General features: G+C 34.6%; 3 protein-coding genes across 6 annotated transcripts; all 3 read right to left on the minus strand.

The window, feature by feature from the left end:
- Positions 1-73: 73 nt before the first annotated feature.
- Positions 74-2472, minus strand: LOC145970059 (PI-PLC X domain-containing protein 3). Of its 2 annotated transcripts, none has more exons than XM_083096481.1 (3): positions 2367-2472; positions 2089-2240; positions 74-1266 (listed from the first exon to the last, which is right to left on the minus strand). In XM_083096481.1, exons 2-3 carry the CDS (start codon positions 2219-2221, stop codon positions 401-403), a joined length of 999 nt encoding a protein of 332 aa, XP_082952607.1. In that variant the 5' UTR covers positions 2222-2240; positions 2367-2472; the 3' UTR covers positions 74-400. The 2 variants fall into 2 exon arrangements, with proteins under 2 accessions (XP_082952607.1, XP_082952606.1); XM_083096480.1 differs by having other exon boundaries at positions 2089-2288; positions 2367-2469.
- Positions 2357-8131, minus strand: LOC145970056 (cilia- and flagella-associated protein 157). Of its 3 annotated transcripts, none has more exons than XM_083096476.1 (6): positions 7344-8131; positions 6969-7240; positions 6745-6898; positions 5968-6517; positions 5654-5785; positions 2357-2443 (listed from the first exon to the last, which is right to left on the minus strand). In XM_083096476.1, exons 1-6 carry the CDS (start codon positions 7457-7459, stop codon positions 2405-2407), a joined length of 1263 nt encoding a protein of 420 aa, XP_082952602.1. In that variant the 5' UTR covers positions 7460-8131; the 3' UTR covers positions 2357-2404. The 3 variants fall into 3 exon arrangements, with proteins under 3 accessions (XP_082952602.1, XP_082952601.1, XP_082952603.1); XM_083096475.1 differs by having other exon boundaries at positions 2383-2479; XM_083096477.1 differs by lacking the exon at positions 2357-2443 and adding an exon at positions 4480-5500.
- A 130-nt stretch (positions 8132-8261) lies between these two features.
- Hrd3 (HMG-coA reductase degradation 3) lies at positions 8262-12375 on the minus strand. Its single transcript, XM_083096473.1, has 6 exons — positions 11327-12375; positions 10979-11226; positions 10424-10903; positions 10025-10253; positions 9524-9930; positions 8262-9451 (listed from the first exon to the last, which is right to left on the minus strand). The coding sequence occupies exons 1-6, from the start codon at positions 11820-11822 to the stop codon at positions 9020-9022; spliced, it is 2292 nt and encodes a 763-aa protein (XP_082952599.1). The 5' UTR covers positions 11823-12375; the 3' UTR covers positions 8262-9019.
- Between the last annotated feature and the right edge of the window lie 1184 nt (positions 12376-13559).

Consider the following 13559-nt stretch of genomic DNA (forward strand, 5'->3'; position numbering starts at 1 on the left):
AATTAAAAATCTGTTTACCAAACAACGTACCACAGTGTCTAATTTAAATATATATAATTACGATTAATAGGTGAGTATAAGAAATATACATTTTAAAAATTTAAATATATATAATAATATGTATTAATAGCTTTGTTCATGTTAATTTTACCATTTTTATCATATGTTAAACAATCGACAGTTTTTAAATGATATTTACTTATCATGAATTGAATATATGAATATAAATATAAATATGAAAGAAAATATAAATAAATATATATATATATATATATATATATATATGTATATATATTTATATATATTTATATGTATTTATATATATGAGACGAAACGCATTAATATCTAAAGCCTACCGTGTTGTATATTTGTACTTTTAGACAGGAGACGCAAGATTAGATTAGGAAATTTCTGCAGAATTGCGCAAGAGTTTCATATTACTCTGAATAACAGTTTTGGAAAACAGAAAGTTGCTGTTTGACACGAAGTCTGCTATAACTATATTCAGTCTACCGCGGCCAGGTTCTTTCTCACCTATCCAATATAGAATCTGCTTTTGACAGAGCAGCACCAGATTCTTTTTCAAGGTACCGCACGGATGTTTTATTACGTAGGGCGCATCCGGTGTCAACAGGCATTGCGATACGAATGCGATGTCCAAGGGTCTTCTCTGCAATTCGCGATTCAAGAATTTAATCAGTTCGTTCACGCAAACAGTGTTGGGCCATACAGTGCGCCAGAGATCGGACGGCCATAGATTCGAGTAATTCTGTGCGTAAACGTTCCTGTAAATCACAAACATCTGGTATCGTCTCGCGACGAGCCATTGCAGCGTCAAATGATCGAATCTGGCGGAGACCGGGCACAATTTCCCGGAGAAAATCCGCTGTATCTTTTCTATGAAACGATAATGATCGTCGTCCGTGAAGGCGTAGAAGTGTTGGAAGTCAAGAATGACGATCTCGTTTGCGTGCGAGGTAAGCCAATCGGCAATATCCAGAAGCGGCTTACTAATCTCCGAGCCGTATAAACCGTGAAGAAAGTACACGGCTTTGTTTCTTGATTTCGTGGCAACGCGCAAATCCAGATATCGGATTCCGCCGTTGAGCTGTTGCTTGATATCATCGCATTGTGTAATAGACCAATTTAGAATAATGGGCTTAGCAATGAAGGAGCAGTAACGGCCGAGCGTACGGATGAAGGCCGGTTCGTCCGGTCCCACGTCGTTGTGCTTCTGAATCGTATAAGTCATGGTATTATGAGAACCTGTTGGAGATAATATCAATTGTTCGTATACTGTGGATGCTAAATATCGTCATTCGATTACTTGTTCATATTAGCTTTTGATAAAGAAAATTAATTATAAAGGTGAGAATTAATTAAAAAGATTATACATGATGTTTGCATAATTAATGAAGTGTTTTTTTGTATTTGCGAACTTCTTCCTTTACCACCAAGAATATTTGATCTGTTGTGTACAAAGAGTATTTATAAATTTAAAAGATCTCATTTTATATAAAGTTATGAAATAAGATAATTTAAAAAATTAATTAGAAATTGGAGAATGGTCCGTAAGATAAAATCAAATCGAAAATCAAAAACAGGCTTTATGGACCAAGCAATGGATGTAAAGTATGCGAAAGTAAATTATTCCGAATTCATATGATGGAACATGAAAAATATTTATTAATGTGACAAACGCTGCGTTTCGATCCACATCGGATCCTTTTCAATGTCTGATAACGAAGTAATAACGGTCGACATGGGAATACAAGTCAAATTGTAAGAACACATTGTAAGATAATTTAGTTTCTAAATCTTTAAAAACCTGCTTTCAAAAACTGATTATTCTAAATAAGAAACGAAATAAGTAATTAAATAATTTCAGTATTTGAACTTTAAAACATTTGAAAAATCCAGTGTTTTCTTACAGCAAATATAATAGGATTAAAAAATTATATATGTATTTCGGTTGTAAATAAATATCTGCTTCCTTTTGTTTTCTCAGAAATATATACATCTTATTGTTTGGCAATATAAAAAATTGCGCATTAGTTGACTTTTTCAAGCGGAACGATTTGAACATACCGGGTATCGCCAGATGTATTATAGGTATATCCTTCAACGGTGCCGGAAGTCGTGTCATCCAAAACTCCAGATCGTCATTCAAAACTGCATTCGCCTCACTGGCTTGACTTCTGATGATATTTTCACTTTCCATAGTGGCAATTACGTCGCATCTATCGGATACAGGCATGTCTGATGAATTCGTGACTCTCCGAATAACACTGGATTTCACAGGTGTCGGTCGTATATAATATAACGTTAGCTTGCGAGTCAATGTCAGCGTATATTTATGTAATCACCTTCTCAACCGATGACCTCACGATGACACGAGACCGCGCTATGCCTGATGCATCAGCTGATTAGGCGTAGCTTTGCTCTGTAAACGTATCTCGATATCAAACGTCGGAGGAGACTGCAGAGAATGTCCCTTTTACAAGATATATTGGTAAAATCCCTCGAATAAACATGAGATTGTTATTTTTTGAACGAAAATCTGCGCAGAATTCTATCACATGACCGATTTACGGATATATGACGTACAAAAGATAGTGTTGCATACACTCCGCGAATGATTAAAAGCGCTTTTTTTTATATTTTTCTAGGCCCCCGGTAAAAACATAACATAATCTAATCTAATCTATCATAATCTAATATAGTGCTGGGATTTACTTGCAACTTTCGGCCGGATTTCTTAGCTTACGCCTACTATTCCCCTCTTACCGCTCGCGCCGCTCGTAACTAAGGAGCGCTCAGGAACGTGTGCGTCACAAATATAATGTGGCAATCTATCTATCTAAGTTCTCTTTATTGTAATTACGTTTCAAAACACAAATATTTTAAATTGTTACAGAATATATACGTAATTAATAACAGAATACTTATTTTTATTATTAATAAACAATAAAGATAACTTAAATAGATTGTTACATAACATTTGTGACGCGTACGTTCCTGAACGTTCCTTAGTTACGAGCGTCCGGTGGCGCGGTCGCTAAGGCGCGAGTGGTAAGAGGGGCACAGTAGGCGTAAGCTAAGAAATCTAGCTGAAAGTTGCAAGTAAATCCCCCCCAGCACTGATCTAATATATAATTATATATATACTTTGCGTTATGTATAAATATAAGTAACAAATATGGTTCAAATACAATCATATTTAATTGTAGACGATTCTATAAATGAGAAATTTTGACCTTTCAACGAATTCACACAATACCAACAAACAACATATACCCCGATAGGAAAACATTTATAAAATTATATGACAAAATCTTATATGAAATTTGTGATTTGCAATTATATGGATATATTTAAAAAAATAAATGTAAATTAGATGTAAAAATATTAATCTTTTATAAAATATTAATAACTGTTTGCAATTAATTTCTAAATAGTATTTTAACAAAATAATAATGATATGGCGAATCATTAGTGCAATTATGGAGAAATTTTTTATCAAATCATGATGTCATTGTTGTAAAATGTTTTCACAATTTTCTTATCAGGGTAGATGAAATATTTTGTTTTGAACTTATTGACTTTGATTGGGATATACTCATATTACACATTGCAAAAAATCTAAATATAAAATGCTAATAAATAAATAAACAAAATTATTCCTCACCGTTGATATAAATAATTGAAAAAAAGAATATTACTGTCGTTTCACTGTTTCTTTTAGGCATGCAAAGCATACATGTAATATCTAATATATATGTTATAATACACACACACACACAACATAGCATATACAGGGTGTCCGATTCCTGAGTGACCAAACGAAAAATAGTGGTAGATTGGATCAAATTGGAGAAGAAAAGTTCTCTACTATTTTGCAAAATTCGCAATAATTATTAAGAAATAAGCAAAAATGTTTCGGCGCATGAGAAGCGGTAGATCGCTCGTAGTGTCCGATTAATGAGTGATCAAACGAAAAGTGGTGGTAGATTGGGTCAAACTGGAAAGACAAGTCCTCTACCATTTTGCAAAATTCGCAATAATTATTAAGTTATAGGCAAAAATGTCTCAGCGCATGAGAAGCGATCTGTCTACCGCTTCTTATACTCTGAGACATTTTTGCCTATAACTTAATAATTATTGCGATTTTTGCAATATAGTAGAGGACTTTTCTTTTCAGTTTGACCCAATCTATCACCACTTTTCGTTGGGTCACTCAGGAATCGGACACCCTGTATATATAATAGAACATATTATATTTTAGCATTAATAGCATAATGTTATTTAGTATAATGTTATAGCGGATATGTTTTAATAGTTTTAAGAACAATACACATATGTAATAATTGTTATTAATACTTTCATTATTAATATATTAGTTTCCTGCAATAATACAGAAGGATCTTTTTCTTTAATTAGCAAAATGTGGTGTACTTTTACTAATGAAATATAATTTTAACTGAATTTTAACTCTATTTCAAATGATTCAAATACAAAGACAATGCCGTGTTCAAACGATAGAACGTAAGAAAAAATTGTGTTGATCCGAAAACGATAAAAGTTTTCAAGCAATTCTACGTCGTACACAATAACTTATTGTATTTATATTTTTATAAAGCAAAGAGATATACATCTGATCTTTAATTTCGGCTCGAAGATGTTTACATTTACTAAGATATCTACAGAATCCAATATCTTTTATGTTCAGTGAATTTGAAAGACTGAATACTTTTACTTAAACATAAGGTAGAAGCAAGATTTGCTTGGATTTGTTTTGTATTTTATATGATCTGAATAATATATATATAATATCATGCATGTATACATATGACTATAATAGAAGGTATTTCATAAGTCGATGCATTAATTTCGGCAGAGAACATTAGCAATTAGAAACGTGATATGGACACATGACCAATTTATCATTGAAAACATGTTATCAACTTCCGAATGGAGAGTAGAGAGTCCATCAAAAATAATTAGGAATAATAAAACACGCACGTGGACACATCTGTTGTAAGAAATTAAATCATTTAATCAATGATAAATTGGACATTTGTTGACATATCATATTTCTAATTGCTAATGTTCTCATACATGGACAAAATTGATATACAAGTTTGCATAACTAGACGTAATCAGTTTTGTCTAATTATATAAAAGAATTTTTTACTGGATCTCGATATCGAGCAACATCGAGACTGCAAAAAAATGTTCCTTTTACAAGATATTGACAACGAAAATTCTTCAGTGAATAATCATCAGTGTAAAATTATAATTTTCTAAACAAATGCGCATACGCAGAATTTTCTCACATAACCAATTTACGGATGTATAACGTACACAATTTAGGATATTTAAAAAATAGCATTGCATCCCGCGAATGTTGATTAAAAGCGCTTTTTCTCTTTTAAGTGAAGATAAGAAATATAAAGCGAAAGATTTCCATTATTCTAAAGTTTCAGATTCGATTTTATATCTGAAATTATATTATATATTATAATTTAACACATTTCATACCATCCTATTTATTTCCTAAATAAGTTTTAAGATGTGATGTAAAATATATTGAAAATATTCTATTCAACATTACTTATTTTTAAAATATTTTACTTCAAATATCGCACTTCACCTGTGACTCGTCTTTGATTATATCGGAAATATTATGTTTTTCCAGGATATTTTGAAGCGAATAAATAATCTTCTGCTTCTGATCGGCACCACATGAAGCACAAATATCGCTTGTGCAAGTGTCTTCTTGTAACTGAAAAAAAAATTAATTATGGATCCTTTATTATGTATATATTTTACATGACCACGCATGTGTAGGTATAAGAAAAAATTAATAATTAATTAATAAATAATAAATTTTTGAAAAATTAACACATAATATATTAATAAATTAATATATAATAAACATAATTAATTCGCCTAATGAAGATGTACTTGTAAGGCTTCTAGGACGCATCGTTTGGCTTCCTTCAGAGTTTCATTCAATTTATCGAACTCCTCGCATTTATTCCGCACTTCCGTCAGGATTTCTTCCCTGGCTTTTTTCGTTTCTTGCAATTGTCGCTCGAGCATCTTTGTCTTCTGTTCTGACGCTGCACAGATCGCCCTGTACTCGTTCATCAGTCGTTCGTAATTGTTGAACCGAACATTTTCTCGTTGAATTCGTCCGTACTCGAGGACCATGTTTATGTGTTCCTGGGCAAGATTGTGCATAGCACGCTTCTGTCTCATCGCATCTTTCAGCGTGATTTTCGCCTCGTTTTCGAATAATTCGCACTGTAATCTGAGGAGGCGATCGTTTTCTTTGCATTCCGCGCTCTTCGTTTCCAGATCCTCGCAGACCTTCAGCATCGTGTTTAACTCGTGATTCAGTGCAATATTTCTCCTGACTGTGTTATGCATCATATCCGCTATGCGGATGTTCGTCGCCTCTTTAAATTCCTGAGCGAGTTGCTTTAATCGTTCCTCCATCTCCTTTTGCATTCTACAATGATGCAATAAGGGTATTCAACATTCCAGAAATCGCAAACTTGTAACGAATTTAAAAAAAATAGCTAAACTAAGAAGAACTAAGAAGAACATTGATTTTTGTCTTTGTTTGTTACAAGATCGCTTGGTGAGAATTTTCAACAATATTAATAATTTTTCGCAGAGTGTTAATCAAACGTTACTTAGGTACAATGATGAATGTTTGATCAACAAATTATTAACTTAGCCTTTGCAATAATAACTGATTTCTCCGTTTCGTAGAGCGTTGTCTTATGGGACTCCTCTTGTTTCGCGATCTGCTCCTCCTGTACCTCGAACTTGTGCATCAAATCCAAACGGGCTAATCTCCAGTCTTCTAAAGCGTTCAGCTTCCCGGCTGAAAGTAAAACGTGTAGAGAATTTTTCCATACGTTCTATTCCATTACTATTCTACTCAAGTATTTTACCTGCGAGTTTCACTTCCGCGCTTAAATTACTCTCCATAGTACGATATTCGAGCTCCATTGCGCTCTCTTTCTTCTTGTAGTCGGCCTGTTCTTGCTTCCTTAGCTCTTCCAAAGCCAATAAACGTTCGCTCAGCTCTCGGGCCTCCTCTATCTTTCTCTCCAAGTTTCGTTTCAAGTGCGCCACGACGTCAGATCGATCCTCCTTCAATTGCTCCAACTTCTTCGTTATAACTTTTACCTCGTGCTCGAGTTCCTCATTTCTACTTCGCAATCTTAAAACACAAAAAATGATATGATTAAATCAAGACAACTATATCTTAATTAATGCAAGACAACTATAGCTAAGATGAGTTTCATTTTCATTCTTGAACGAACCGCGACAATTGCTTATTGTTGTCTAGAATTTGCTGTTCGTAGGACAAAGTTTCTCGTTCGTTCAAACATTTTTTCCGCACTTTCTTCTCTTTCTCTTTCTTCTTTTTTCTAAGCATCTTGACAGCATTATTCGTTAATTATGTCATATCATTGTTCGTCTACGAAGTGCTTGTCAAGTCTTTTTTATTACAACTTTGTGTTTTAAACTACGTCAAAAGCATATTGTCAAGTCGAAAGAATTTTTAAATTCGATATCAACTGTACTGAACATCAGATTTCGCGACATCAAACGTCGACTTCAGATTTGATGTCTGCAGTCTGCGTTTGTGCGTTGCCATAGTAAAGATAATGACCCAAATATATCTTCTACAGGAAAGAATATATACAAGTACACAAGAGTATATGTAAAGTATACACGAATAAATATAATGATTAATAATATATCAACTAAAATAACACAATTCTCAAATAATACAATACTTTACAAATAATACAATACTTATAAATTATTACAAAAAATAAAAAAATATTAACTAATATATAAATAATAATTTTTATACACAGGATATTCCAAATTGTGATACTTTTTTTAAATAACTTTTTTTAATTTTTTTAATAAAATTTTCTTTTTACTTATATAATTCAACAATGAAAAAATAGCAGTAAATTTGTATTTTGATTTTGCTCCTCTCTAGAAATATCATAGTCATCACAAATTTTGATATATCCTATACAATACAATAGAACAATATGCAAGTTTTGAAACAAGAATATATGAAATCAAAATATCACTACATATTTAACATACATATCTTTAAGTTTTGCTTTCATTTAGCTTTGCATATAAATCAATTTACCTATCTACGCAACCATTTGTGTAATAATATCGCTGCAACACCATATATATAAAGATTATAATATTCTTTGGCAATAAAACAATTTTATTAGATAAATAATCAACAATTTTTTCATTCGTATTTTATATTACAGCAATGTTTTATAATATCTTAGTATGTCTATTCTGTACGTAAACTAAGATAATTACAAATGTGTGTCGCTAAAGAAAGCTAATAATTGATTTAATAATACAAAATCACCACAAAATTATATATTACTGCAAAGACACCACCATCCAATGCTGTATGAAAGTAATATGACGTATGGAGCGAATTTGAATTTGTGAATTTTGATAATTATTATATTATTTTATAGAAAGAAGAAATTTGTTTTTAACAAACTTGTTCATTTATAGATAATATTCCTATTCACACGACATACATTGAGCGTAATAATGGAACTTGATAAACTAGGAACTAAGCTCAGAGTCCGCGTATCAATTAATCAAGTATGAGAAAGTAGAGCTAAACGAAATAAAAATTACGAAAAAATTATGCCAAAGGCAGCGTTATATAATCTTTGACGAATTTAAAAGTAAATTATTTCCAATAGTCTGTGTTAGAAATAAATTACTATGATACACACACTTAAAATATTCAAATGTGAACACGAGATTGTTCTATCTGCAACATCGGAAAGACAAATCACATTATCAAAAATGATTTCCCGCGAATACGAATCTTTTATAAAATTCTTTCCCAGCTTATCCTAGAAAAATCTATGTATATTTATATATATTTATATATGTATATGAGATATAATGAATGAAAGTACAAAATTTAGTTAACAGGAGGTCTGGGTGGGGGAGGTGGCTGCGGTCTGCGGAAGTAGATAATAAGACTGAGCATTCCTGTGAGAAATCCGATAAGATATAGATCCCAGTTCTGTCCGAGCAATTGATCCCACTTATCCAATTGATCAACCAAACTGAATTCCTGCAAGTAATCGATGCCAAATAGAAAGGAGAGTTTAATCAAAGCTAGCGCTACAGGTATTCGCGCGTCGGGACTAGCATCCGCGGCTAAATCGTAACATCGCTTAGCCAAATGGCGATCTTTCGCCAAACCTAAACCACGTTCGTGCATATATCCCAAATTGAACATGGCCTGAGCGTTGTGCTGTTGCTCGGATGCCGAACGATAGTGACCCGCTGCAGCCTCGTAATCAATTTTCGTTCCTCTGCCGTAGTAATGCGCATCGCCAAGTTTTACCTGAAGCAAAACAAAACGTTGAAAATGTGCAAATTTCACGTGCACATCTTTATTAATAAAATTGATTTATACTTGTGCCGCAGAATATCCTTGCGCGGCAGCTCGCGCCCACAACGCTAAAGCTCTGACTAAGCCTTCCTCTTCCGATAGAACATCGGTCTCTCCTCTATCCAAAATAAACGCCGCATTACTTTGCGCGACCTCGTAACCCATTTCGGAAAATAGAGCATAATTCAGAAAGGCTTCGTTCACTCTGCCGTCTCTGTAATCGTTATGCGCCACCATCAGTTGATCGCTCCATTTTCCTCTTTCGGCAACATTTTTCATTAATTCTACAGCTGTCGGACAACTCCTCATTAATCCAGTACCAGTGGCGTGCATCTGAGCAAGATTGTAATATGCCAGCACATGACCAGATTGACTAGCTAAGGTGAAATATTTATTTGCCAGTTTATAATCTCGTCTAACACCTGTACCACCTGAAATATTTCAATTCAAATATTATTTATATGGATCAGCAATAAATAATTATCTAAATGACAAAATCACACAAATATAAGTAGTGATATTTACTAAAATACATATTGCCCAATTGCAATTGTCCATCGACCCAGCCTTGCTCTGCAGCTTGACTAAAATATTGCAACGCTTTAGCAGTATTTCTCTCTACTCCCATCCCATATAAGTACATGAGACCCAATCCACTTTGGCCTACTGGATTGCCTAATTCTGCAGCTTTCTTGAAATATTTGTATGCTGTTTCATTGTCTTGCTTGACGATTTCACTTCCTTCTAAGTATATCTGTAAACATATATGAGTTAAAAAAATTAATACTATTATAATTATTTCAGAGCAATACATCAATGATAAAGTAATTACATAGAGTAGTATCAATATGTATAATTTTATATATGCAACAGATAATCTTAATCATCAGATATATCTAAGCATTATTACTTAGGATTCTATACCTTTCCAAGAAAAGCCATAGCGACTGGATTACCAGCGTCAGCAGCATGTTGGAAATATTGTACAGCTCTTTCATGATCTAAAGGAACTCCTCTACCTCCTTGATAATGAAGCTGACCTAGTCCAACCTGCGCCTGAGTGTCGCCCTTTTTGGCTAACAACTGATAATATTCTATCAAATCCTGATCGAAGATTCCGGAGCTGTATCCCGGGTTTTCGTGTTCGTCCAATAATCGAACACGTTGGACTACCGGGCCACCGCTTAACGATACTTCCTCCGCGACTTTCTTCGCCACTTTGCGATAAAAATCCAGAGCTCGCTCGCAAGACGCTGGTGTTGTCACTCCTGCCCAATGGCGATATCCCATAACCATTTGAGCCCGAGTATCTCCACCAAGGGCAGCAACAGTATAATGGAGTAAAGCTTTTCCTTGAGACGCATTAACACCGCCAATACCAGTCGCATATAAAAATCCCATTCCCTATATATAAATATACAATTATTGTTTTTAAATGTTGAGCTTAATTTAATATCATTTACCACACTAGGTACATACCATATGAGCAGATGGCAGACCAGTGTCTGCAAGCTCTTTGAATATTTCAAATATACTAGATATGTCATCAATAGATACTCGCAAAAACGCAGGACCCAAACGAGATCCAAGTAATCTTGCCCATGCTAATATAGATCTGGCTTCTCGATGACCCAACTTTGCTGCTTCGATGAGCAATTCGTAACCCTCGGACTTGTTGGCACGCATCGCATTTAAAATATTCTGTGCATTCTTGAATAACTGTTCAGCTGGAAGATTGTTACTTTGTAACGATAAAGAAAAGATACACAAGAACTGCAGGGTATCTCTGTCAATGAAAGCAAGCAACGTACTTGGCTTTTGACCTACCTGTCTGTTGTTCCGGCGACAACGGTTCTTGGACCTCTTCTTCGTCGAGCAATCTCTCGAGCAATTCTCGATTGTCCCAGGACTCTACATCCTCATTATCGAGCTGTCTCCCGATAACCAGAGGATCCGTGTCTTTCGTCTCGGCTATCATAGTCTTCATCCATACACTTCTAGTCCCCGGATTTTCCAAGGTCTCCTTGCTGGCCTGACTCTCCGTCTTGCTCTCCGCCTCTTTCCTGCTTACTTGCTTGTTAATCTTCTCGTAAAGCGGATCGGACGTCGGTACCATCTTCATGATCGTATCGCGCAGAGCAGTCAGCTCGCGTATGTGTTCGAAGGCGTCCTCCTCGACGGCGACCTCCTCGTCCGCCTCCTCGTTGGAATTTGACTTTTGCGTGATATCGCCGCGCTTCTTCGAGCCATTCTCCAGTTCCGCGCACAACGCGAGCGACAACACTAGGAACAGCAGGAACGCGGCGCCCCCGTTGGACATCATAGCTCGGCGGGATTCCGTTTTTTTTCCCACGACGCGACTCCTCACATTACAAAGCACCGAATGCCGGTGACCTTAGCGTGCTCATGACAGGCACGCGATATACAAAGCGCGCGATTGATCGTACATACGTGTATGTACGTGGACATTCGTGAGAACCGTCTCGCCTCTTCGACCAATTACGTCATTAGGACACGTCAATACACATCTTTCCGCTCGTGTCAACAAAAACAAGACAGCCGCGAGAAAGAGCGAGAGAGAGAGAGAAGAAAGGCAGAGGAACGGACCTCGATATAGATTTGGATCTATCGCGCTCTCCGCGAACCGTATGTTATGTTATATCACGCGGGAAAACATTCGCCGAATCAGCTGTTCACGAGTTAAGAGTGCGCGATCGCCATGATATGATAAACGCCCACACCGCTTACAATTGGACACGAATGCGGGAGCACATATGACGTTTGTTTACACTAAGCAACTCTAACATCGATACTGCGATTAATCGTGATGAAACGAAACAAATGGGTATCTTATATTCTCGATTATAAGACGTTTGAAATTTTAATGTTTCTGAATATTTCAGAAATGAATACAAAAACGATAAAATACGCGAATTGTTGTGGTGTCAAATATATCATAAATTATATATTATAATAAATTATAATAGAAATAAATAAAAATAATAAATTAAAGATAAATTAAAGATAAATTAAATTAAGAATAAATTAAAGAAATAAATTAAAATAATAAATTATAATATAAATAAATAGAAAAAAAGGAAAGGGGAATAATGTTTTCTTTATTCTCGAAATTGAGTCCCAAGGTTGTCTTAACTGATCGAAAAAAAAGCACGGATGAAATTTATAGGTTAACCGTGTAAGAATATCATTCGTAAGCTTGAGAAAATTGCGAGGAGACAAATGTGATTCTTTTCCGAAAGCTTACGAGAAAATAATCACCTTTCAAAGCGAATACGTGTGCGAATGTATCGAAGAATTCGAATAACTCTATTGTTTTTGATTACTATGGTTACTCCAATTTTTGCTTGACTGTCATGTTTTACGGTCGCATATCCATGAATCCATCTACAATAATTCAATTCATAGAAAAGGATGCATAGATGTTGGTTGGATCTCTGTCTTTGTCAGGGACTCGCTGATTGGTTGAGATATTTATTAGTCTCATAATCCAAAATATTGACTATATGTATTTTACAAATTGAAAGAAAAATTAATTCGCAACCATTTTCAATAATTTCACTGTTTAAATTCGTAAATAAATATCAAAACATCTTTTGGAAGCTGTGTTTTTTATCGCTGCATCGTTCTTATCGCTAAATATCTGATGAGAAATGTTTTTAATTTCGATGAATAATGTAACAAGAGACAGAAATCCAAAAATGTGTATGTCTGTCATCTTTCTAATTCTATGGTCCCGATTTCCTAGGATAGTATAAGACTCACTCTAGTATACTATAGTTTAATGGACATATCGAATATGTGGAATCCATTTATAAAAAAGGCATGTAAAGTCGATGTCTCGAATATCTCGAAGTTTATTATTGTCGTTTTTCCACGATGCTGATTGGTTTCTTCGCTGCGCTTACTTCATGAGTTGCACAGATAGCACAGAGAATCCAAAAAGAATTTTTTTTGAATTCCATATTTTCAAAAAGAATTCTTTTTTCATCGCCATTTCTGTTCTAAAAGTATTCTTCAGAATTCCAAAAGAATTCACCTT

Source organism: Camponotus vicinus, unplaced genomic scaffold (assembly GCF_025532165.1).
Source record: "Camponotus vicinus isolate PSW18456_S1 unplaced genomic scaffold, iyCamVici1.0 SCAF_4, whole genome shotgun sequence".
NCBI lineage: Eukaryota > Metazoa > Arthropoda > Insecta > Hymenoptera > Formicidae > Camponotus > Camponotus vicinus.